At 42.4% G+C, this 22,996-nt stretch overlaps 1 protein-coding gene across 1 annotated transcript in view; it reads left to right on the forward strand.

Annotated features, from left to right (window-relative positions):
- rtn4rl1b (reticulon 4 receptor-like 1b) overlaps positions 1-15,188 on the forward strand; it is a 29,309-nt gene extending 14,121 nt beyond the window's left edge. Inside the window, exons 2-3 of the mRNA XM_068745765.1 lie at positions 13,498-13,949; positions 14,307-15,188. Of these exons, the coding sequence (XP_068601866.1) occupies positions 13,498-13,949; positions 14,307-15,188 (1,334 nt within the window). The remainder of the gene's footprint in view (positions 1-13,497; positions 13,950-14,306) is intronic.
- The last annotated feature ends 7,808 nt before the right edge of the window (positions 15,189-22,996 follow it).

A 22,996-nucleotide genomic window follows, 5' to 3' on the forward strand; every position in this document is an offset into this window, starting at 1 on the left:
AGATAATAGCCCCAAAGGGGAGATATGCATGGCACGGATGCTTTATGAGACTTGGTCAGTGGGGTGTGAAGGAGTCTCGCACTGCACACAAAAACTCAAAGTGGAATCTTCCACTTGCTCAGTTTTAGTTTGCTTGTGGTGGTTTTTAAACTGTCATTCTCTGCGTCATTCTTTCCATCTCATCTTCCTCAAAGTCTCAAGGTTGATATTTGCTCTATTGGTTTAACAATACAGTAATTAAAGTGCTGATTCACAAATAATGATTTAACATTATGAAATAGGCATCTTTGTCCAGTCCCAATTCCTTACAAAAGCAACAGTCCTGCCTTGTATAGGCTCCATAAATGGGGCTACCAATATTACATGCTTTGAAGCTATTGGAGAATGACCCCAGAGCATCCAGAGCACAACCTGGAGAGAGCACTCCACACAGAAAGGCCTCAAAGACAGAACTGACCACTGCACCATCCTGCCACCCTTGTCCCGGTTAATAAAGGAAATGATCAGCCCCGTTCCCTCACACACTTTTTGTAACGTATACACCATATGTGCGTGCTCTGTATTTAAGAATAGCATAAGATTGCAATATTGATTAGTATATCGGAACATTACATGAATCACATGAACCAGGACTAGAAAAGAAAAGATAAAGAGGAGGCAGATTTTGGAGGAGGAGGAGGTCAGCACTCTTTCATGTGCTGTGTTTTCCCTCAGGCTGTGACATGTTCTGACATATTTACTGCTGCTATATTCAATACCAGATTGTTTTCTGGAAGTAAATATTGAATTTGTGTTTTGTTTTTGTCGATAACGTGGTTCTTTTGTCTGTTAAAGCTGCATTTTCGCAGGACTTGTTGTTCTTTTTCTGTCTCGGGCATTTGGCAGAAGTGGTGCAGTCTGTTTTCGCTAGGTTGCCAGGTTTGTGTTTGTCCACCAGTCTCAATAGACCATTGGTCAGGTTGTGTTTGTCTTTCTGGCTGGTAACAGTGCCCAGATAATCTGCCTCTTGGTATCATCTGTTCAGTGCTACAAAGCATAGAGTTCTTGTCGTAGATGTCCAATCCTTGATGTACATTCTTTTTTTATTGCCTCTTGGTGACGTAGATTGTGTGAGCTTATTTTTGAGTTGTGTTGTGTTGGAGGAGAGGCGTATGGCCAGCTGACAACATGGAGCTTTCATGGGGGCTATGGATTCATTCCTGAAGTTGTTCTTGAGTTAAATTGATCATTTTTAGTTTCCACTAAATTGTCTTTAGTGAAAGTTGCACTAAACACAGCGCTGATGGCGGTCGTTGTTAACCCGGGCCTCGACCGATCCGGTATGACTTTTATATTTAGAGTTGCATGCTTAATTCTGGCAAAGTTTTATGCCGGATGCCATTCCTGCTGCAACCCTCAACAAAACAGCAGGATCAGGTGACGTGTGACCTGCACTGTATGTTTTAAGGTTTCAGTTACATGAATCTTGGTTAGATGTGATTCACCCCAAGAAACTCCTGCTCGAGATGGAGCCCCTCGATGTCTGTTCGACAGTACAGAGAATCTGACTTGAGGAGATTGACAGTTATAACAAGTGTAAAGGTAAATCATAGATTCATCTACATATAGCAGGTGGCATTCATTCATTTTCTTCTGATTAAAGCAAGCAGGTGTATGGAATTTGATACAGACAACAGTGACTGGACCCAGACTTTATGAAAATAGAGGCAGAATGAATAAAAGCTGAACAAAGCGGCTAAAAGCAAGACGGCATCCAATAAAGAGCAGAACAGATCTAAATTCAAGTTGATGAGGATTAGATGATGTACAGTCGTCTTTTTTTTCTCCTCATGATGCGAGAAACAGTTACAGTACATGCCATATATGTGCTATGCAGAGAGATGGAGGCCTTCAATGTAATAAGTTCTGTTGAAGCTCGGTGCATTAATGAAGTGACATTACCCCAGGATCAATGGTGAAGCTCTCAGGGTCTGAACAATTACACATAATGAAAATGGATTACTCTCTTAGATCAAGGTCTCCCACCGCCATTCTTCCCCACTGCATTTTCTGCCCTTTTAAAATTATCTGCTCCACCAACCACTGGGAAAATGCACATAACTTTCTGACTTTGTTGGCAATTATGATCCGACCTCAAGCACACAGATTTGTCCTCCTCATTATGATGCCAAGCTTTTCAACCAGTTTCTAAATTACCAAGTTTATCGAACATCTTATTCACAGCTGGTTTCTTTCAACAAATGACTTGCATTTTGAAATCATTGCAATCAATTGTTCATCATAGCAATGAACCTGCAAGGTATCAATCCTGTTACTCAGAGCCAATGCAGGTGACAAGTCAGTTTTAATGGATCTGAGCTCTGCACAGTGCATCAGCCATTTGGATCGCCTCCCTATCATGCCCACTGCCGTGCACAGCTTTACACCGTGTTCATCAAATAGGACTTGCCGAGGTCAAGGCCTTCATTGCCCCCTTCATTGCCCCTCAGACCTCAGGTGTTCCCCAGGCTTCCATCCATGGTCCTTTCTTCTGTGTATTTATGCTACTGCTGAGATAAACCATGAGCCAACACAAGATGCATTGTTATGCAGATTACAGAATTCTTTGCCGCCAAAAATCAGTGAAGAGTAAAAAGTATTTGTGTGTTTTTTTTATCCAGTTCTTTCACACGTCCCCCGGGTGCACACAAAGCTTTGTAAAACATTTGTATTCCTTTTATGATCCGTGGGTATGGAACGAGCTCAAAAAACATAATATCCTGCATGCTACCCTGCAGGAAATTAATTTGTGTTTTAACTGACTTTGCTTTTATTTGGACAGTGTCACCGTATGGACGTCTCCGGTATGGCGTGTTCATGTCTTGAGCAGGTCGTTTATGCCCGCTTGTTGTCACATTTAGTTTTTACTGCTACCAGCTGTATTCAGGGCCGAGCCAAAAAGTCGTCAGCGCTCATACAAAAGGCAACTACTCTGCTCTTAAATCACATGAGCCCTGTGTTATGACTTTGCTGGTTAGTTTTAGCATTTTGCTGATCACTTCTACAGCACTTGGGTTTAGCTCCCAGCTGAGCTGCATTGTTCAACTGTTGCTCACCCTCCAATGAGTGTGGACGATTCCTGCCTCAAGACAGAAGGTGACTAAGCGTTTGCAGTTAAAGCCCCTCAGCTGTGGCACTTCCTGAGCGAAGAGATGAGGGTTACACATTCAGAGACATCTTTTTTGCTGAATCTAAACATTAATTATGTTATGCAGTATTTTATGATTTTTCTATTTGTGTTCTTGGCTACATCCTGTTCCGTTTCCTCTTTTCTTCATAATCACTTTGCAATTCTGGTTTGGAAAAGTACTGTATAAATGAGGTTTAAAGTCTGTGCTCTGTTACATTATGCATTTATATCTATTCATAATTTGTGCGAATTTGAATCTTTGCGTGAATGAATGCAGAAAAGTATTATTGGATATTTTCTCTCAGTTTGTGGCTCACACAGCACAGAGTTGTTGATGTGTTCAGTGGAAATAAACAAAGGCAGGGTAGAGTAGTATGCATAGTCTTTGAAAGAAGGGCTTATAATGATGCATTTCACACTTTGTCCTCCCCTCTCTTCTCTGGTTTACACCCAAGGAGGCCTCTCTCCACCTCCTCTTTGAACTAATGAGCAACTATGCATGCGTTAACGCACACACGTTTCTGCTTGATTTCACATTTCAGCTGCCCTGTGTGTGTGTGTGTGTATTTACATACATGAAGCACCAAACGCTCACCTGATATCAATAATGAATCTGCTGAATCTAGGACATATGAGATTTGAATGCAAGGAGGACGCTGTTGCTTCAGGAGGCTACCTCGCAGTTTGTTTTAAGCAAAAGCATGCAAGGAACGCCAAAGGGGTGGAGACTAGTGAACTGGAAAATGCCACCTCTCAGTGCAGGCATCGGTCCGTGTGGTCACGATGATCCCAAAGCAGAGCGGTGCAGCTTCTGAATCATGAATGCACAAAAGCTCTTATTAGCATGTACCATAGAATGCATGGTAGCTGTCTCCTCCAAGGTGAGCGAATGTCATTATCTACACGTCAACATGATGCAAGTTTAATCATAGATTTCAAGAGTGTGATTGTGCGTCAGAAACCCGGCCAGAGCTTCGTGCTACACGTAGCTCCACCCTCGTTACACTGCCCGCCACACCCGTCATTTGGATACCTGCTGCTCATCTCCTCATCAGCGCCACTGCATTTATATTCTGCTCAGTCGTCTGCTCTCTGCCAGGTTGTCAGTGACCTGTTCCTACTCTCCAGTACTCGTATTCGGATTTTGCTTTGTGTACCTGCCTGTTTTCTGGATTTCACCTGTCTGCCCGTACTTGCTTGGATGTGTCTGCCTGATTACCTGGTTTATGAACTCTGCCTGTCTCCTGGAACTCATCTACTGCCTGCCCTATTTTGATTTGTCTGCTGGAACATTAAAGTTACATTTCCTGTCATGCTTTTGGGTTCTCCCTGTCCGTGCCCTGACCTTGTGATTGATCCCCCTATGAAAGGGTTCTATAATACTTCATAATGAGTAAAATATTTTTGGGGGCAATGTGTGTTACTTTGGCTTCCTGTTAACATGAATATTCAAATTGTAAAGATGTTGGAGGTAGTGTGTGACCAAAGGAACAGTCCATTGGATTTTATTGCTGACCCAGGTCACGTTCTAGATGCAGAATATTTTTACATTATGGGATAGGGCTGAGTCTTTGTCTTCTAACTTCATGGAATCCAATGTCTACCAAGCTTTGACAAAAATGACATTACAGTAAGATCTTCCACTCAAAGTGTGAGTAGTAAGATGTGTTATTGCTATGTAATAAATAAATAATGCTACTGTTGGGAGACGATTGCTGCAGGTCATATGACTGCCTGATGGACACAGCGAACACCCTGAAATCAGACACAGGTTTCCTAATTATCAGATTTAATTAAGCTGTGTTTGTTGCCAGAGTCTTGTTTTGCCTTGACTGAGTTCCTTTCTTTGCTCATGGGTATGTTGAAAATTAAAACACTACACGCTGACAGAAAAGGAAATAATGAATTATGGAAATTCATTGTTTCTGCTGCTGTGCTCACATCCATCGAGTCAATCCACTAAATTCTGCAAACAGCCACAGATTTGTAGCAAAGATCAAATTGTAACTCAAACTGCGCTGATCCAGATAATTGTCAAATCTGTTGCATCTCCAGAACTTAGTGATCTAGATCCTGATGAAGAATATTGTTAGAACCCTCTTACATCTATGGGCACACAAGGGCTTGTTAAAAAACGGACACATTTAGTTGGCCTGTCATTTAGAAATAAATTGTTGGGATAAGGGGAAAATATTTACTGTTCCTTTTAGTGCCATTAGCTTGTGAGATGACATTGCTAACAAGACCCATCTTCTATATTGTGCAACAGTGTGAAGATTTCTCCACTATTGAAGAGCCTCTAGTCTAGACAATATCAGACACCTTCATCCATGAACAATAACTATCAGCCACTCCACCAATGGAAATTGCCTCATTATGCTCTGTCATTCGCTGAACTACATACAGAGACTTTCATTCATGTAGTTAATGCAAAGCTGTTGGATATGTTCGGGCAAAGTCATCACATAGATATGATGCTGTCATGATGGATGTGTGTCGCTGGTTGCTGATTGTGTTCCCCGTACAATGCGTTTGGATCTTTGTCTACGCATGCAGCCTGAATGGCAGCCATTAGCATTTACCAGACTGATGTGCAGGCATAAAGAGAGACAGAAAGACCAGCGGGCGCAGGTAAGCCTTTTCATGTAAACAAGAGGAATTGCTAGCATCTCTCCATTGATTCGGCCCATTCATTAAAATGTAGGCATTAATATGTGTGGATGCCTCAGCCACCACACGACCACCCGGCTTCTCTGCATCCCTCTTAAAACAAATGAAACGTCTTTACCTGTACGGTCTCAACAAATGCTCTGTCCATGCGCCACATGGTTCCTCGACAATTATCTTTATACACAATTTATTTGTAGCAGGCCTGGGCAAGCTTCAGAACCTCCTGCTTAGTGGTGAAACTAACAGTCGCTGTGGAGCAGTTTATGAAACTCAATTTGAGGTAAATAGGTTTTAGAGGGGCAGTATGCGTGCATCAGAGTGTGAAACATTGCATTTCCTTTTGCCACAGGATGGCACTATGACCAGTAGTGACTTTATCTATATAGATATCTTCAGGCAAGGACTATTAAACTTTAAAATTTGAGTGAGAATTAACCCGGGGACAGTTGCATTAGCATTCACTGACTGCTACTGCTTCACCAGAGTATGGAAACACAACATTCGCATTAAGCTTCATCCATCCGACACGACTTATTAACGCATAATATGTGGAAAATATTGGCAAATCATTGAAATGTTCCACACTGCCACGCCTGAATAGCATTAAAATCCAATCGGCTTTCCCATCTCTAGGTTCACACTCTCCACAAAATGCAAGAGAAATCCATTGAAAGCTTTTTGAGTTATACAGCTCAGAAATCACACACACTCATCATGGACACAAACACACACTCCAACCCCAACAAGGTAACAATCATAAAATAGCAGATACCAATAGAACGTTGAACCGGCAGATCTATAGAACTCCCAACGTAACTTAGCTCTCTGCATGCAAACTAGTGTTTTGACTGGACTCCAGTTCTCACCTGCTCGCTTTAAATGTCCTTCTGCTGCAGTCAGGAAAATGAAGCAGATCAGCCCCATGATGTGAAGCCAACCAAACAGAAGATTGACCAAACCTTAAATTATAAGCAGGAAGTGCCGACAAATTATAGTTCCACAGCACAGTCTGAACCAAAACAAAATAATTACGATTTTTTTTAAACGCAGACATGTAGAAATAAAACGTGCAAGTAAATATTTGTTTATGATATCTGTCAGCTTGAGGCTGGCCTGTGCTTCTCCATGCACTGACTTCTCCTGTCTTCCAGATCCTTCTCCTGCAATCAGCTCATTCCGGTCACCTGTGCTCCTAGTCTCACCTGCAGCTAATCACTCATCAGCCCGGACTCTACATACACTCAGCCCAGTCACCACACCCCTTGCCAGATTGTCGTGATTCATCCCATCATTCCCAAAACTGTATCCTGATCCTGACTCCAGCGTACCTGCCCTGTCTGTTCTTGATGTCGCCTGTTTGCCTGCCTGTCTTGGTTACCCGGTTTTTGACCCTTGCTTGATTTCTGGAATGCTCTCTTTGTCTGCCGCTCTTCTGATTGGTCTGCTGGTCTGGACTGACTACCCGTTTTTTGACAATAAAGCTCAGTTTCTGGATTTTCCCTCTGTTGTCGTGCATTTGGCTTCTCACCTGCTTTTGTCCGTGACAATATAAAATAAGGCAGTTAAATGAAGTAAGAACTGCCTGATCTCCTTCATCGTCCCTCTGAATCTGTCACAACATGGTAGGAAGAAAGGAAGCTTAGATCTTTTTAAGGCGACTTCATAAAGAAAGACTTGAAATAATTATCAGGAAGAGACAATATTTTAGAAGTTTATTGTTCATCTTGGTTATAGAGCTGCAGAGATTATTCATGACTACTTTAGGCAAGTCTAACTCAAGAACCAGCAAAATACTTGACTCAAAATGTACTTTCATAAAAAAAAAAGTTGCTGCAGTGCAAGTGGCACTGGGAAATGCGGAAAAGTGAAACCAATGAGGACATGACAAAATGAAGTGTGCTGCTGTCCCACTACAACCAGTCTATGCAGTCTGTGTGTCCCAATATGACATGGACTGGTCTTAGTGGGGCAGATATTTAAAATATTGTTGGCTAAAGGTTTTTTTTTTTTTTCTGTAAAAACTTGGAAGCAGTGTATTGCAATAAACTACCTCTGGGTTGTTCATCGAGCATTTTAGCATGTTGCATTTTGCCAAACCAAGCATTACCTTTTGTCAAATAACATCAAGGCTTTGTCTAATTTGTGTACTTAGCATGTTCACCAGGCGGTAAATTAATTGTACGTGGCAGGTGCATGCTGTTTTTCTTGAACGATGCAAGGTTTCAAAATGCTAACATTGAATGTTGTGCTTCCTACTCTTTCATTCGGTAAAGCAACAGGATGCATTAGACTGGATGCAGCTGCAAACGTTCCCAGATAGAGCATTTGTTTTGAATAGTCAAGGTTAAAGTGAAATAACTGATTTGAGGGAAACATTTATAAAGGTAATATGTGTGAGATAAAAGACAAGAGTGGTTATGATGCTGCTCCAATACAAAACCAAAACGCCTTTCATTCACCAGAATAGTCAGGCAACCTTATGAGGCAATATTGCCTGCAGTGGAGCGGAGGAATGGCAAATGACACAAAATCTATTACATCGGCCATGAAAAAACAAACATTCCTTGGCAGAAGTGTTGCTGGTCTCAGCTGTTGGCAGGAGTATTCATGTGTTAGTTTGCTTTTCAGTCAGAGAATAATGGTTGCAATCAATGGTTTTACCTGTCGAGTCAGGAGAGACAAATATGATGAGAAACAGCTCGAGTAAATTAGTTTTATGATATCGTTGCTGTTTCTTTAGCTTTCAGCCTTAAGTACCTTTCTGACATTTATTCAGGCGAAATGAAATCATTGATCCATACTGGAACCTGGGATCTATTCAGATCATTACTCAACTTGACGAATAAACTTACTGTAGCCCAAGTTATGTCCTGTGAGATAAAGTTAATAATAACGGGTAACTATAACAATACACAAACAGCTAATACGCTATGAATGGATAGTCTTTTTGAACATTTGCAGTTATTTTACCAAAACAAAGTTTCTCTTTCTATCCAAAGAAATTGATTACATAATGCCAGCTATATTATTCCATGACATACACAACCTCCACGTAAGAAGAAATTGTCCAATAATGGACCAAATACAAAACAAACTCTAAGCTCTTTAGAATTCATGTTGCATTCACAAGTTATCCAGGGGCTGAACCATTAATCCTCCCATGAGTGGATGACCTGCTTTGCCTCCGCTTTGACCCGTAACACTCACACATTTTCATTTTGGTCTTAATTTGTTCTTTATTTTGAAAAAATGTGGTCTTAATGCATACCAAAAAGCTTTTATATAGGAAATTAATATTCATTCATTCACATGCAGATATTGCATTCAGAAGGCAACATTGCATGATATGGATTTGAATATTCCAAAGTATAATATTACAGATTATTACATATAGTGGCATCGCATTTAGCTCCATGGAGTAATATTGGCATTTATTACATTTCGTCAGACAGATTTTAAGCCCTGATCCTCAGAAAAATGAACCCATTCAGTCTGTAATTTGCTATATTGCTTGGGCATTAATAACCACTGTGTGCGTGAACATGTCTATAAACACCTTGTGAGAGCAGAGGAAGTCAAGTCATTATTTAAAACCAACCGATAGCAGGAGCTGAAAGACTAGAGAGCTTATCGGAGTCTTTGGAGAGAGAAACAGGAAATTGAGTTTGTCCAGTCTAATGACGGGCAGACTCATGCAACTTGATAGACGTGCCTTCTCCATCCTATTAGCAGACTTATGTTATTCATGAGGGCAAATTTAACGTGAACTATGCCTCGCTAATATTCTCAGCGGCCACTTCTCGCTCTGTCAGGGGACCTGAGCCGTTGGGTCTTAATCATATATTTACCTATTTCCCTTTAAACACACCCAACCAAAAAGGGGGAACGTGGTGTCGATGAAGTCAAGGGGTCAAATGTGACTTCTGCCTGTGAGGAGGTGCCAATAGCATCTGTCATCCATAACCATTTGGGAAGACAAAGGAGCCGATGGGGAGCGACTGGAAGGGGATGAGATGGATAAAGCATAACCCAGACTCCAGACATAAATTGCTGCATCTCATCCTTTTCAGAAACATATTAGCTCTCTTTCAAAGCCTTTTCCTCTATTATCCCAAATTCCAGCAGACATTATTGGGATATATAAACTCTGTTGTGTCCAAAGCTATTTATATGATACAATTTGAGTTGAATGGCCCATTGTGTGAGCCACAGTGCAGTTATAAATGCATTTATTTCTTACATTGTCATTTCAGGACAGATTGCATATCATTCTTCTGTGCTGAAAAACCGGTCTCCCCATTCAAACCTCTGTAAACAAGCTTCATTTAGCCTTTTGTTTACGTCAAACAGACATGATCTGTCTAATCCAATGCTGACACGCGTTAATGCTGAAGTGTGTGTCTAAGTGTATTCATGGAGAGCTTATAATACATGCAGCCAATCACATATACTGATTCTGTGACATGATTGTGTCAATGCAAGCATCAATCAATGTGTGCATCAGGATATAAATGAGATTTTTGAGTGTCTAAATATATTGGGTGGCGGTATCAGTCAGCTGACAGGCGGGAATGTTTCCATTTAAAATGCAGCTTGAAGAGACAGCACACATCTCTGTGTGTCTGAAAGCAAGGGAAATGGAAATGCTTCTCCCTCATTTCTCAATCTGCATGCAGAGTGGAGCATCTCACATACTTTGCGCATGGAACCAGGATTCACATCATGAATTCACATCATCTACAAACACCGTGGCGATGAGGATTTTGTTCATAGGAGGGGAACGTAGGAATATATAAACTCAGCATGGCACAGAACTGATGGGGAGAAACACGACAGAAGAGTGGAATCCAAATCCGTATTTTAATTTAAAAAGCAGCGATCACAAAACCACGCAATCAATCCAAACAGGCAGACAAAAATGAGAAGGATCAGACAAACGGGCCGAATCCAGAAATCAGGCAGAACCTGTACAGGGTAGTGAGAACAGACACAGAAATGCTGGAAAGTAGGTTTAAGACTAGCAATCCAGCAGGGAACCGAGGGCTGAGCAGAGTATATGAGAGACTGATTGGGAGATGGTTAGCCGGTGGCTGAGGAAAGACAGGTGGAGTGGATGAACGTGATTGAGTACAGGAAGGTGGAGAATGCTCTGAAAGAAGAAAAAAAAATGTTTTTGCCAATTTCTAAAGGGTAGAACTAAGGAGAGATAACGTTGTTATAGCAACCAGGTATAAACGAGCTCTCTGCTCTGCATGCAGTATTCAAGTTTTAAATGTGTACCTTCTGAACTGCAACATTTCCATTTGAAGCATTGTAGTTAAAAAGCTTCAGGTGTTAAATATCTCTGAGAGGGAAAAGAAAAAATCATGTAATAGAGGACGGCATCACCCACAGTTGACTTATACGTCAACTTTTCTGGAAGCTTTCACGGCTAGAGATTGCACAAACCTGCATGTGTACTGCTACTGCAATTGGACTGGTTTGCAGATGCATGTATTGGTGCTATTTCCACCATTACTAATGTTCAACTCTGCAAATAGATATTTGGTAAAACCGTTAAAAGCAATTTTAAATGAACAGTTTATGAGCAAGATGGAAATCACCTGTTGTTTTTCCCTGACATGCTGAGGAGCGGCGGTGCATCCTCGTGGCCAACGTGTTTAGCAGATCACTGATTCAAATGGTTTCACTATCCAAGCAGCTTCTTCAGTGCTTTCTCATTCCCCTGCTTTTCCAATGAGCCTCACCTGCTCTGGTGATTTTCCTGTTCGAGATCTCGTACCTACCTCGCATACTTTCTACAGACATGCATGAATTAAAGTGTTAATGGAAATATTTTAAGGCTTCCAAAAATGTAATTACTAGATTGAGAAAAAGATCGCTTTAATGGAATGTCTCACATGGATCCTTGCTGGGGCAGATGAAATGAAATAGGCGTCATTGCATTTCAGAGTTAATGTAAAAACGGTTGTTTCTACTTTAAAGGCCAATGTCGTAATGAAAGGTGAGCACATATCAAATAGCAAGAGCTTTTACTTTCACTCATTTACCAAACCAGTATGTTCTGTGCTTTATACAGTATATCATTATGAAAAAGAACAAAGGTCTGTTGTGGCCACAGCATACAGTATTCCCTTGCATCCCCCACAAAAATTAATGAACTCTTATGCAACGTTTTAAACCTGGAAGAATCGCTACACTTAGCGGACACATTTCTGTTTTAGAACAATGCATGCATTCTCATTATTGCCCAGTGGCAGAGCTTCATAGGATTATGAAGCTCTGCACTGCACCTCCATGCTCCAGCAACGAGGTGCAGAGTATTAAGGTCAGTGAAGTCAGATGCTGAATGTCACATCTAAGCCACAGTTTGGCAGGAAAATATATGAGATAAATGCACCTGTCTTTTGGGAGGAGAGTAATTCTGCAGGTCCTGAATTTCCAACATAAAAGACAGAGGATTACAAGCTGAGTTGAAAGGCACCAGAGTCATATCGATTAGAGGCAGTTAATCAAGCCTGCAATATGCTGTGAATAATACATTTGGTTAGAGACAGCCGGGGATTTTCGGATGGAACTTTCATAATGGGCTGTGAGTTGTGCTTATTTTCTATGAGGTTGCGGATGAGTTGCAACTCCTGTCTGAGGGATAAAGGGAATCATGTAATCAGAAAGCGCTTTATTTCAAGTTTAAATAAGCAATCCATGCCTCATTAAATAGCAGAGAAAGACAGATCATAGCCTCTGCTCCCTGTAAAACTGTGACAATTGAATCGGGGAAGGGATTAGACTCCTAATGACACTTAAATCTCCCTATGTTGGCTAGAATATTGGACGAGGTAACTTCTGAAATGGCAGCATTTGTGTTGAATCAGACAAAAGCATCACAACAGGGATCCAATGCACCTCGATGAAATGGCTGGTAGCTTGCAAGAGCAGGTGTTATTGTGCACCCGCTTCTTGTGGGCTCAGTGGATTTGGTCAATAAACGGTGAAAGATGAGGTACATATGAGCAGCAGGTGGTGTGATGCGAGTCTAAACAATCAGAAGGCAATATAAAAACAACCACAACTCACAAAATGGATCCTGGCTGAGAAACACATGCCCCTATTTGGCATAAAATAAGAGTACAAATTTCGTTGCAAAGTCATGACTCAATTGCTTGTGGATTTTCTTCATTGATCTTTTTTCCCCTCACCTGTATTGGATGGCATCAGTGCCTTCTGCATTATTAATGTTCAAACACACAGGAAGGGACAGGAAGGCAATCTGAATCTGTCAGTCACTTGGTCGGTGCAGCACTTCGGTCCAGACTGAAATACAACGTGAAGGTTGTTTGTCATAGAACATTTCCTTCAGACATTCCGAGTAGCACGGGTGTCATTTATAATTCGGAGTGACGCAATTGGATCTTTATGGATTTTGCCGCAGACACTCCGAATGGTAAATTCGAACGACTCCATGTGATCCCTGAATTGATTTTTGCGGTTCCGGGTTATTTAACTAATACTAATACTCTCCTCATCCACATAAGACGTACTTCGACTATCGTGCAACAAAGTAAATGTTAGCATGTGAAGCGTTGGTGAAACAGCAGCACGTTAGCGTTGCTGAATTCACTTCATTCGTTCCTCTCTCTCTCTCTCTCTCTCTCCAGGCTGTGGGCTGGAGTTCCTGCTGGTTCTCTGTGGGCTCGAGTTTTCCTGGTCCTGCCCCCGTCACTGCATCTGCTACACTGCACCCAGCACCGTCTCTTGCCAGGCCCACAACTTCCTGACGGTCCCAGAAGGCATTCCTCCCGACAGCGAGCGCATCTTCCTACAGAACAATAAGATCCATCGCTTGCTTCGGGGCCACTTCAGCTCTGACACGGTCACTCTCTGGATCTACTCCAATAACATCACATACATCGAACCCTCCACCTTCCGCGGCTTCACGCTGCTTGAGGAGCTGGATCTGGGAGACAACCGCCACCTGCGCTCCCTAGCTGAAGACACCTTTCACGGGCTGAGTCGGCTGAATGCATTGCATCTGTACCGCTGTGGGCTCAGTTCACTTCCTAACAACATCTTCCAAGGCCTCAGAAACCTGCAGTATCTCTACTTGCAGGTACACGAGTCAATTGTATTACAGCTCATTAGGGCGGACGCTTTTCCAAATAACAAATTGATCCAGCATGTTTATTTTGATTAATTTAGATGTTGCAGAATTAATTTATGTTCATTCATGTGCGTCTCCTCGTCTCGACTGAGTGAAAGGCTAGAAGCAGCACGAGCAAACTGCCTCCCCTTTATGCACCTAATTCCTGTTAACACAAAACATTGTAAACACGCATTTTTCTGCAGATGGTTTAGTGTCATGTTTATGTCTTTACTATTACCGGTACTTTATTAAGGTTACAGTAATCCAGGGCAGCAATGTTGGACTTACAAGTCTCGTTTTTATGTGCTCTCTGTATCTCTGCAGGATAATCATCTGAAGTTCCTGCCCGATGACACATTTATGGACCTTCACAACCTAAGCCATCTGTTCCTGCATGGAAACCGTCTGTGGAGCATTAACCAGAACACTTTCAGAGGTCTTCGAGCTTTGGACCGACTGCTTCTTCACCAAAACCAGATAGAGTGGGTTGATCGCCTGGCCTTCCACGACCTGAAACGCCTCACCACCCTGTACCTGTTCAACAACTCCCTGATACAGCTGTCCGGACAGTGCCTGGACACCCTGCCGGCTTTGGAATACCTGCGCCTCAATGACAACCCCTGGTCATGTGACTGCAAGGCCCTGTCGCTATGGGAGTGGTTGAAACGTTTCCGAGGTTCGACGTCTTCAGTGGGTTGCCACACTCCTGCCGATATGGTTGGGAAAGACCTCAAGGAATTGGCTGAGGAAGACTTCTCCAACTGTTCACCCAGCCTAGCTTCAGAGTCCAGAGCCCAGACTAACAATTTATCTGGCACGATGAACCCGTCACTGAATCGCGGTGTCGCAGTGGGCTCTGGAGGGCAGAGCCACGTCGTGCACTCCTCCAGGCCGGGCCGTTCCCGGAACTGCACAAAGCCTCGAAACAGGGCCAGCAAGGGGAAGGGCGACAATGAGGTTCATCACTCCAAAGAGGTTATGGCAGACAAAGAGGATTCCTCCCCGGATAGGGGAAAACATGACCACACATCTCCAGATGGCACCGTCACAAGGAGAAAACAAAAGTGCACGCCGCGGACCATTGTTCGCCCCCCAAGTGGGGTTCAGCAAGCCAACAATAGGGCATCCTTCTCCAAGTCCTTACTACACGTCTATGCCCTCTCTGTGGCCTTGATAATGACAAATATTGACAACATTTTCCGTTGACCTTCAGAGGATTTGGCAACTGCTAATCACAAAATAAAAAATAAAACACACACACACACACAGCCCCCGGACCCTTTCTTGCCCCTGCAATTAAAAGGCCTGTGTGTCGTCTATGTATGTATGTGTGAGTGTGATTATATGTGTCAGTGTTGTGCAGAGAGCTTTAATGTTCAGACTGAAACAGGCATCCAACATCAAACATCTCCAACAGGCAGACTCGCAGCACAGGAATCAGAGAACGTTGAAAGGTTAATGCAGACCAAGCTTTCACTGCCGTTATGATTTCATCTCCATGTGTCATAGTATAGTTTCTAAGCTTCAGTTCTTCCACTCAGCTTGAACTCGTGCAACCAAAATGTGGTGAAATTGAGACAAAGAGGACGAGACGACAGCGTAAACAAACTGTTGCGCTCCGAGTCAAAGAAATTTCAGTTCACAAGCTAATACCAGTAATACCTATTATTGTTCATCCTTTTCACTAAATGTATTCTCATGTTGCATCCAGATCTTAACAAGTTGGTGTGTTTTTCCATAAAGGAAGGAAAAGTTAACCAATTTCTGACAGAAGAATGTGCCATTCGTTGGCGTCCTATAACAAACGCAGGGGAGCCAGTTAGCTCCTCTGCTACGCGCCTCAACGCACCATCGTTATTTGATTTTCTGCTCACAAGCTGACATTTATCTTCATTTACTCCATGTCTCCTTCTGTGCAACCGAATATTAAGCTGCTAATTTTCTCGATATAACGAGGACTGCATTGCGCTATTTTCATTTGCTTGGAAAAAACACCATGCGTCTCTGGAAGCTGTGAATAACAGCAGGTCTGTCTATATCGTGTGTCGGCTGTTGTTCATTTGATTTTCCGAAGACACGAAACGGACCCGTTGCAGAGCCCACGGGAGCCTCACAGACCGGGGGTCAAAAAAAGGGGGGGGGGGGCTTTCTAATTTTCCCAGTGTGGTTTCACTGAAATTGGTCTCCCCGGCGAGAAGGCACGCCAGCCTCACTGCGAACGTGAGGAACACGGTTTTTTTAATGACTTGACTTCAAAAGAACATGAGAAAAAGACTTTGAGAAATGGGCGTGTACCTGAGATGACTCCTGTGATCAGTGAACGGTGATGAAAGGCGTTCTGAATGGAGTTTGGTACGACGGGCATCAGACAGAATTGCTCCTCTTGATTGACTGATTGCAATTGTTCATCGACTCGAGGACCTGAGATCGAGACAATCGCTTCCGAAGTAACAAGAGGATGAAGAACAATGCCGATTGACAGATGGACAATTACAGGACAGCATTTACACCACCATTAAATCTATCAATAAGACGGTGTTCGTATCAATGATGTGACCTGTAACAGTGGAGACAAAGACTTCTTGCAGTGCTGATATTAATAATTTCCTGTATTACTATGAGAAAAAACAATATCACTGACATTAATGATGATGATGACAGGGTTTTATGCTCCCCCCTGTTTTGACAGGGTTTTATGCTCCCCCCATTTTGATTTCTGTTCATTTGTTTTACATTCACGTCATATTTTCCAACCCTTTTACTGTGTTTGTCCATGCACAAATCCTCACCTCCCTGTCACTTGTTATACTGTATGCCTGCTCATCTTCTTTCTTTGACATAATTCAGTCTTCTGTAAGTTATCATCAGAAAACAAGAGTAAAAAAGTGTTTTTAAAGATATTAAAATCTATATCTTCTTATGTCTACTATTGCCATCTGAGTCGGTTTATTTTTAGGCGTGAAGTGTCTACGACCACATTTTCTAACCTTTTCTTGTTTTAATACCTTTAAACTACAAATCAACTCTGTCAGCAGTTTTCCAAGCTGTTTCCAGATCAGTCCTTGCTCTAGTTTTTTGTCATTTGTCTCTCCTGATCAGACCATGCTGGCTAAACTATAGGCATCCTCCAAACAGGCCAGATAAATATTACTGAACTCTAGGAGGAATAAATATAACAGAATAAGTTCATGACATATAGGAAACAAGAAAATTCAAAGATGGCATAAGGCTTTCTGTGTGATGTATTGCAGTTCAGTAAATCACTGAAAATCACTAAGGATATTAATGCATGTGTCAGATGGAATCTGTAGATTTTTCCAGGCTATTATTGTTATTAATAGGCCTTTAGAACGTGAATTCTATTTCCTTAGCTATACGTTTCCTCGCCGTGATAGAAATTGATCCACAGGTTAGCGTTCCATTGAACTTTTTTCAAATTCTGTTAAATGATAAATGAGGACAGAAGAAGTAGTTATATGCCTGGCTGAGAGTGCTGTGTAATTATATTTAAACTGATTGCAGGTCTGGGATCTGGTGTTTGATGCTCATCTAATCACGAGCAGCAGCTTTTTTCCCCCGTCCCACCTCAGTTAAAGGAACAACTCATAATCTAGTTGACTGATTCTCATTTTCTGCTTTCCTAGTCGTAATGCACTGAAATCATTATGTTTGCTGCGGGATTAAATGTCCACAAACCGAAACAATGCAATTAATGGAATAATTCTACATCCAATTTGGATGGCCACTTTACCAATGCTGTGTCATTTTGGGGTTTTGATAATGATGCTAAGAGTAAATTATTTTTTCCCCAACATTATCTGCAATTTTAGGTACAAGGCAGAATTACACACAAACACACGAGAGAGAGCGAGAGAGAGAGAAGCAGCTTTCATCCTAAAACAATACAATGCTGTGGAAATAATGCTCTCTATCTCTGCTCACTTCTTTACTTTTAATTGATCCACTGTCACATTGAGTGTTTTTTAATTAAAACCAAGCAATTAGAAAATTGAAAAGGAGATAGAAAATGTGGGTGACCAGGAGAGTGGAGAAAACCACAGTGGGGACATAATTAAAAACAGGCATGGCACAAAATCCAGAGTCCTTGCACCTGTTCCAATTCCTCCTCCCACTCTCACCCACTCAGTCACAAAGCAGAGATCACCTCTTTCTCCACAAACCCTTTCTTATTCCAGCTCCTTCATATTTTGTCTATTTATTTAGCTCAAAATCCCCCCCAGAGCAGTGCTGTGCCCCAATTCTGCAAAGCAGCCAGCCTGCACAGTGAACAGAGAGGCATCGAGCAGCCCAAGGCCACACCAGCACCTGCTTGGATTACCAACTCGCTAATCCTCTCGTGTTTGACCTCGAGTCAGATGGAATATGCAGAAATATTACTGAAAGTCAGCTTGGCATGTTTCTCCATAACAATACATCTGGGTTAAACCATCTTTTCTTCCCAGGCTGAAGGAGGGAGGGTTGGTGCAGTTCTGCTTTTCCTGAGTCAAGGCTTTGTGTTGCTGATTTTACAGTGAGAAATGCTGACTGTTGTGTGGTCTGCAGTGGCCATGGACCGAGTGGAACGACTAAGAGTGGAAATATGTAGTTTATTCTAATTTTACTCAAAGTAATAGTTTGTCCTTTTTCTAAAATGGTCTTATCCAACAAAAGAATGTCCTCCGGTGTTTACATGGACTTTACCTTTAGTGTTTTAATGATCAACCAGAGACAACAGGACTTGCTCATTACTAAACAACTACTTAGTGATTTGTTAATGTTTCTCTCGATTCGCTTTTTGCTCGTAAGGATTTTGTGTCTCTGCTCTTTTTCCTTCTAATCAATGCCAACAATTAGCAAAAGCAATGAACCGGGGAGGCCTGAGGAGCAGCGCTGTCGTCCGGTGCATGTGAAGCAGCCGTGGAGGGGTGAGGCTCATGACTAACACATCACCCTGTGGCTGTGAACCCATAAATTATTTTTGAATGAGTAGCATATTTAATGTTAAAATTAATCATTTTAATCTTTAATAATTCAGTGTTTGCATCATCTAAGTAGACACTGACATAGAATTCCTGCAATGCTTTGTCTATGACATGTTATAGGACGTCATAATTGAAATCCAAAACCCTGGAACTCTGGGGAGTTGGAGGGTAACAACGTAAAGCGCCTTCCTTGAGCGCTGAGCAAGAGATGGAAAACTAAAGAGTTTTTTTCATGGCACATTTAAGGAGTCCATGTCCGCTATCTCCAGATATTTAACTTGAATAAAAGTCTGTTCTGATCCCCTGACAAAGTGGCTCTCTTGCCGCCGGCACAAAGATGATAAAATATGCTGATGATGTAGTGATTTTGTCACTCACCTTGAGGCGAGTCAGTGACAGAACCTTCCACACCTTCTTAATCCGCTCTTCCGCTGGAAAAACAACAGACTTACCAGAGCGGTCGAGATGCTCCCTTGTGTTTCAGCATGGTGCTGTTTGAAGTGCAATAAAGGATGCCCATCTCAGCTGATGGGCCTGATCAATGGGCCAGCAGTGTCTGATTATCATGTCATAATCCCAAATTGGCACACACTCCCAAGCCGACACTTTGAAGCTGCATGTTCATTATGCTCTGACAATAAATAGAGTTTAATAATCAAGCAGGGTTCTATTCCTCTATCTGGCTGATTGCAGCACAATACAGATTCAACGCTAATGAATACAGCAGAGATAACATCCTCCTACATCAGTTAAGGCTTCAAAGCATGACAGGAAGTGGGGAAATGAAGGGATTACTGCGTCTGACTGTAATCCAAGAATGCCACCATTCCTAGAATACACTGAAATGTTGCCAGTCCACCAGAAGGAGACTGTGCGTCCTTTTACATACACACGCTCCCACTCAGTGGGAAGCTGCAGGACATCCAAGGTTGAGTTCAAACTTGCTTTACTCCCTCGCTCTGTGCTCCTGCCCCACGGCACTGGCATCACACATACACCCACACTGACATGCAAGCGCAACATGTTACAACAACACACATAACACACGCACCTAGGAACACATCATTTTATATGTGGTTCTCACCTCCTCCTATTTACACACACACACACACCAGCACACACGGGTATATCAGTGTGTTTGTATGGCTTCCAAGTATGATTGTACCGCCCAAGCAGGCAGCCGACTCCAGCTGTATTCTCAGAAATCAAACAAACGCGCTAATGAAGTCAGAGACTGTAGCTACATGCCAAATGATGTATTTTATCTACCTTTCCCAGCATGTCTGCACTCACACACTTTGATGATGGATTGCTGCTAAATGAGAATCAAGTCGAACAGATCCAAAAGAAGCAACATGGCTGCTCATGCATGTTTTCCTTGTGGCAGACATCCAGAGTCACGTGATGCATCCACTTCTGCATGGGATGGTTGTGTTTGTAATTAATAAGAACAACGTCTTTAATATTTTATTTATGTTTTAGCCTACGACTCACTTCTGGTCACATTTAGAAGCAGCCAACACTGACTGCTGCTGCTGCAGAAAATGGGGTGTTGTCACTATTTGGTTGAGTAGCACTGCTTTTTTTTCCTACTTTCCTTTTCACTTCACTCTTAATGATTTCACTTCATTTAGGCCAGCGAGGGAAAAGGCAATATTTGTTTTATTATCAATACAGGGATTTGCTGAGAAAACAGAGTAAGCTGAATCAGCTTACGAGGCAACAAATGTCAAAAGTTAAGTTAACACAATGTCAAATCAAAGTGAAAATATTCCTTTGAGGTCAGATTCTTTTCATTAGCAGTGAGACGTGGCAGACTGGTTCAGGAAGGGAGATGGCAGGCTGAATGAAAACCAAACTAAACTACAACCATTGCTGCAAAAACAACAGAGAACGTGAAAAGCAAAGAGATGTGCCTGTGATCCACTGCGTTTTGCTTGCATCAACACGTTCGCTGCTCCCTGACAGTGCCGGGGAGCCGAGAGAAGGAACAGGGAAGGGATGTGATGCTAAAGGCAGGACAGGCACAACGCCGTTCACACTTTCTCAAGCTCCCCTGCTTCCTGCTTTAAGGGACAGCTCAGTATTGATTTTGTGACAAGTGAAGCAGGCCCTGCTTATATGTGTTAGGTGCATTTGCAGTCCTCTGAGCTAATTGCTCAAGGCCACAGCAGCTCAAGTCATGCTGCTGGTACCACTCCAACAGTTTACGCCTGACAATGGTGCATTTAAAAAAACAACAACTGATTCTCAGTCCCAGTAGGAGTAAAGGTGTGTGGTGCAGTAAGTCCCGACCAGTTCAGAGGTTCATTGTAAAGTCAAGAGTCAGAGAAAACATCCTGGTCGGGGTGAGAGGGCTGCTGTATGCGAGCCAGCCGAACGATTTGGCAGGCAATTTCTTTTTAAGCATTCTTCGACCAAGAGTTTATACAGAATGGATAAATGACCAACATTTAAAGATTAGGTGTCCTGATCTGCTGTGTGTGTGTGCGTGTGTGTGTGTGCATGCCCTCTAATATGGACTATTTACAACAGCTAACATCAGTATAAAAGAGGAATAGCAAAACCATGGTTGCATGAAAAAACATCCCATCGCTCACTTATTTTCATTGAAGATCGATGCTGTGCTGATCTCAACATACAATTCAATGGATGAATACAATCGAATTTATTCAGGCTGTTCTTTGTAATGTAACTTTGTTACGTTACGTCTTAAGAGCCAATTATTTCCCCTCTATGTACAGAAGTGGGTACATTGGGTCTGTCAGGGCCTGCGTACTTCCCTTCTGTCTCATTCACACATTGACATACATTCTGTCTGGCCTTGCTTGAATTCAAGCTACATGCCATGCTTGCCGTGATATTACTCTGTTTAATCAGTGCCTGTAAATGAACCAAAACCATGCCTGGCGCCTGAATGGGCTTTTACCGGCTTGGACAAAACACAATATTATAAAGAGTCCATTCTTAGCACACTCCAAGGATGCGTCTTTTATACGCTCAAATTGGGTTTTACATTTTCTTTTCATGATTATTTTACTGATTTCCACCTTCATCTTTTTCAGTAATATGAAATATGGCCTCAAAAACAGAACATGCTAAGAACATGTAGCTCTTAACAACAACAATGGTTCTGGCATGAAGAGTTCACCGCAGGCAGGTGGAAAAAAAAATGGTTTAAAACAAAAGATGGCTGTGCAAGTCTTGTGTGATAAATGGGCCGATGAATGAATAGATAAACAGAGCACACAAAAATGAAAAATGGATTTCGCCCCCCCCTCTCATTTTAATTTAAAAGCAAAGAATCGTCTGTCATCTTTAGTAATAAGGTTTCCAGAGCGTGCTATAAAAATGTAAAAATGTACCCAACGTTGTCCTTTTGCCGTCTCCCTCGGGCGCTGAGAATCAAGCACCCGCGTCACATCCCCACAGCACTGACAGGAAACGGTGAGGCAGCGTTGTGAGTGCCACTCCATCACAGGGGACTGCTGCTACTCATGGCAGCGCGCCGTTCTCTCCGCGTCGCTAAAAATAAGATGTTAAACCCATCGGGGGGGGGGGGGGGGGGGGGGGGGGACCTGCCTCCCATCTCACTTTGCTAAGTCGTCTCAACAGGGAAACTGAGATTCCATCTATCCCATCAGCTTCGGAGCAACTCCCTTCTATCCCATCAACACTTGGGAGGAGACTGTCAGAATGTGAAAAAGTCACGTCACGCATTAAAATTATTACCTCTGTAGAACTTTGCATCCGTTAAGGCGGCGTGCAACGGATACTACCTTTTTTCATGAAGATGGGCCCCTGATAATACATTTTTAAAAATCTAAATATTTCACGATGGCCCCAATTGGCAGGAAATTATGACACAAACTAAAAAGAACACAGAGTCTCATGAATACAGATGGTGAAGAAAACAATGGCTCCAAGCTCTCTTTCATTCTCAGGCCCATCTAAGGGCTCTGTGGTTGCAAAGAAACTTGATTTTGAACTTTTGCAGCCATACAGTATCAATAAGGGAGGCCTGAGCAGACT

The sequence above is a fragment of the Brachionichthys hirsutus genome, chromosome 11 (assembly GCF_040956055.1).
Source record: "Brachionichthys hirsutus isolate HB-005 chromosome 11, CSIRO-AGI_Bhir_v1, whole genome shotgun sequence".
In the NCBI taxonomy this organism is placed as follows: Eukaryota; Metazoa; Chordata; class Actinopteri; order Lophiiformes; family Brachionichthyidae; genus Brachionichthys; species Brachionichthys hirsutus.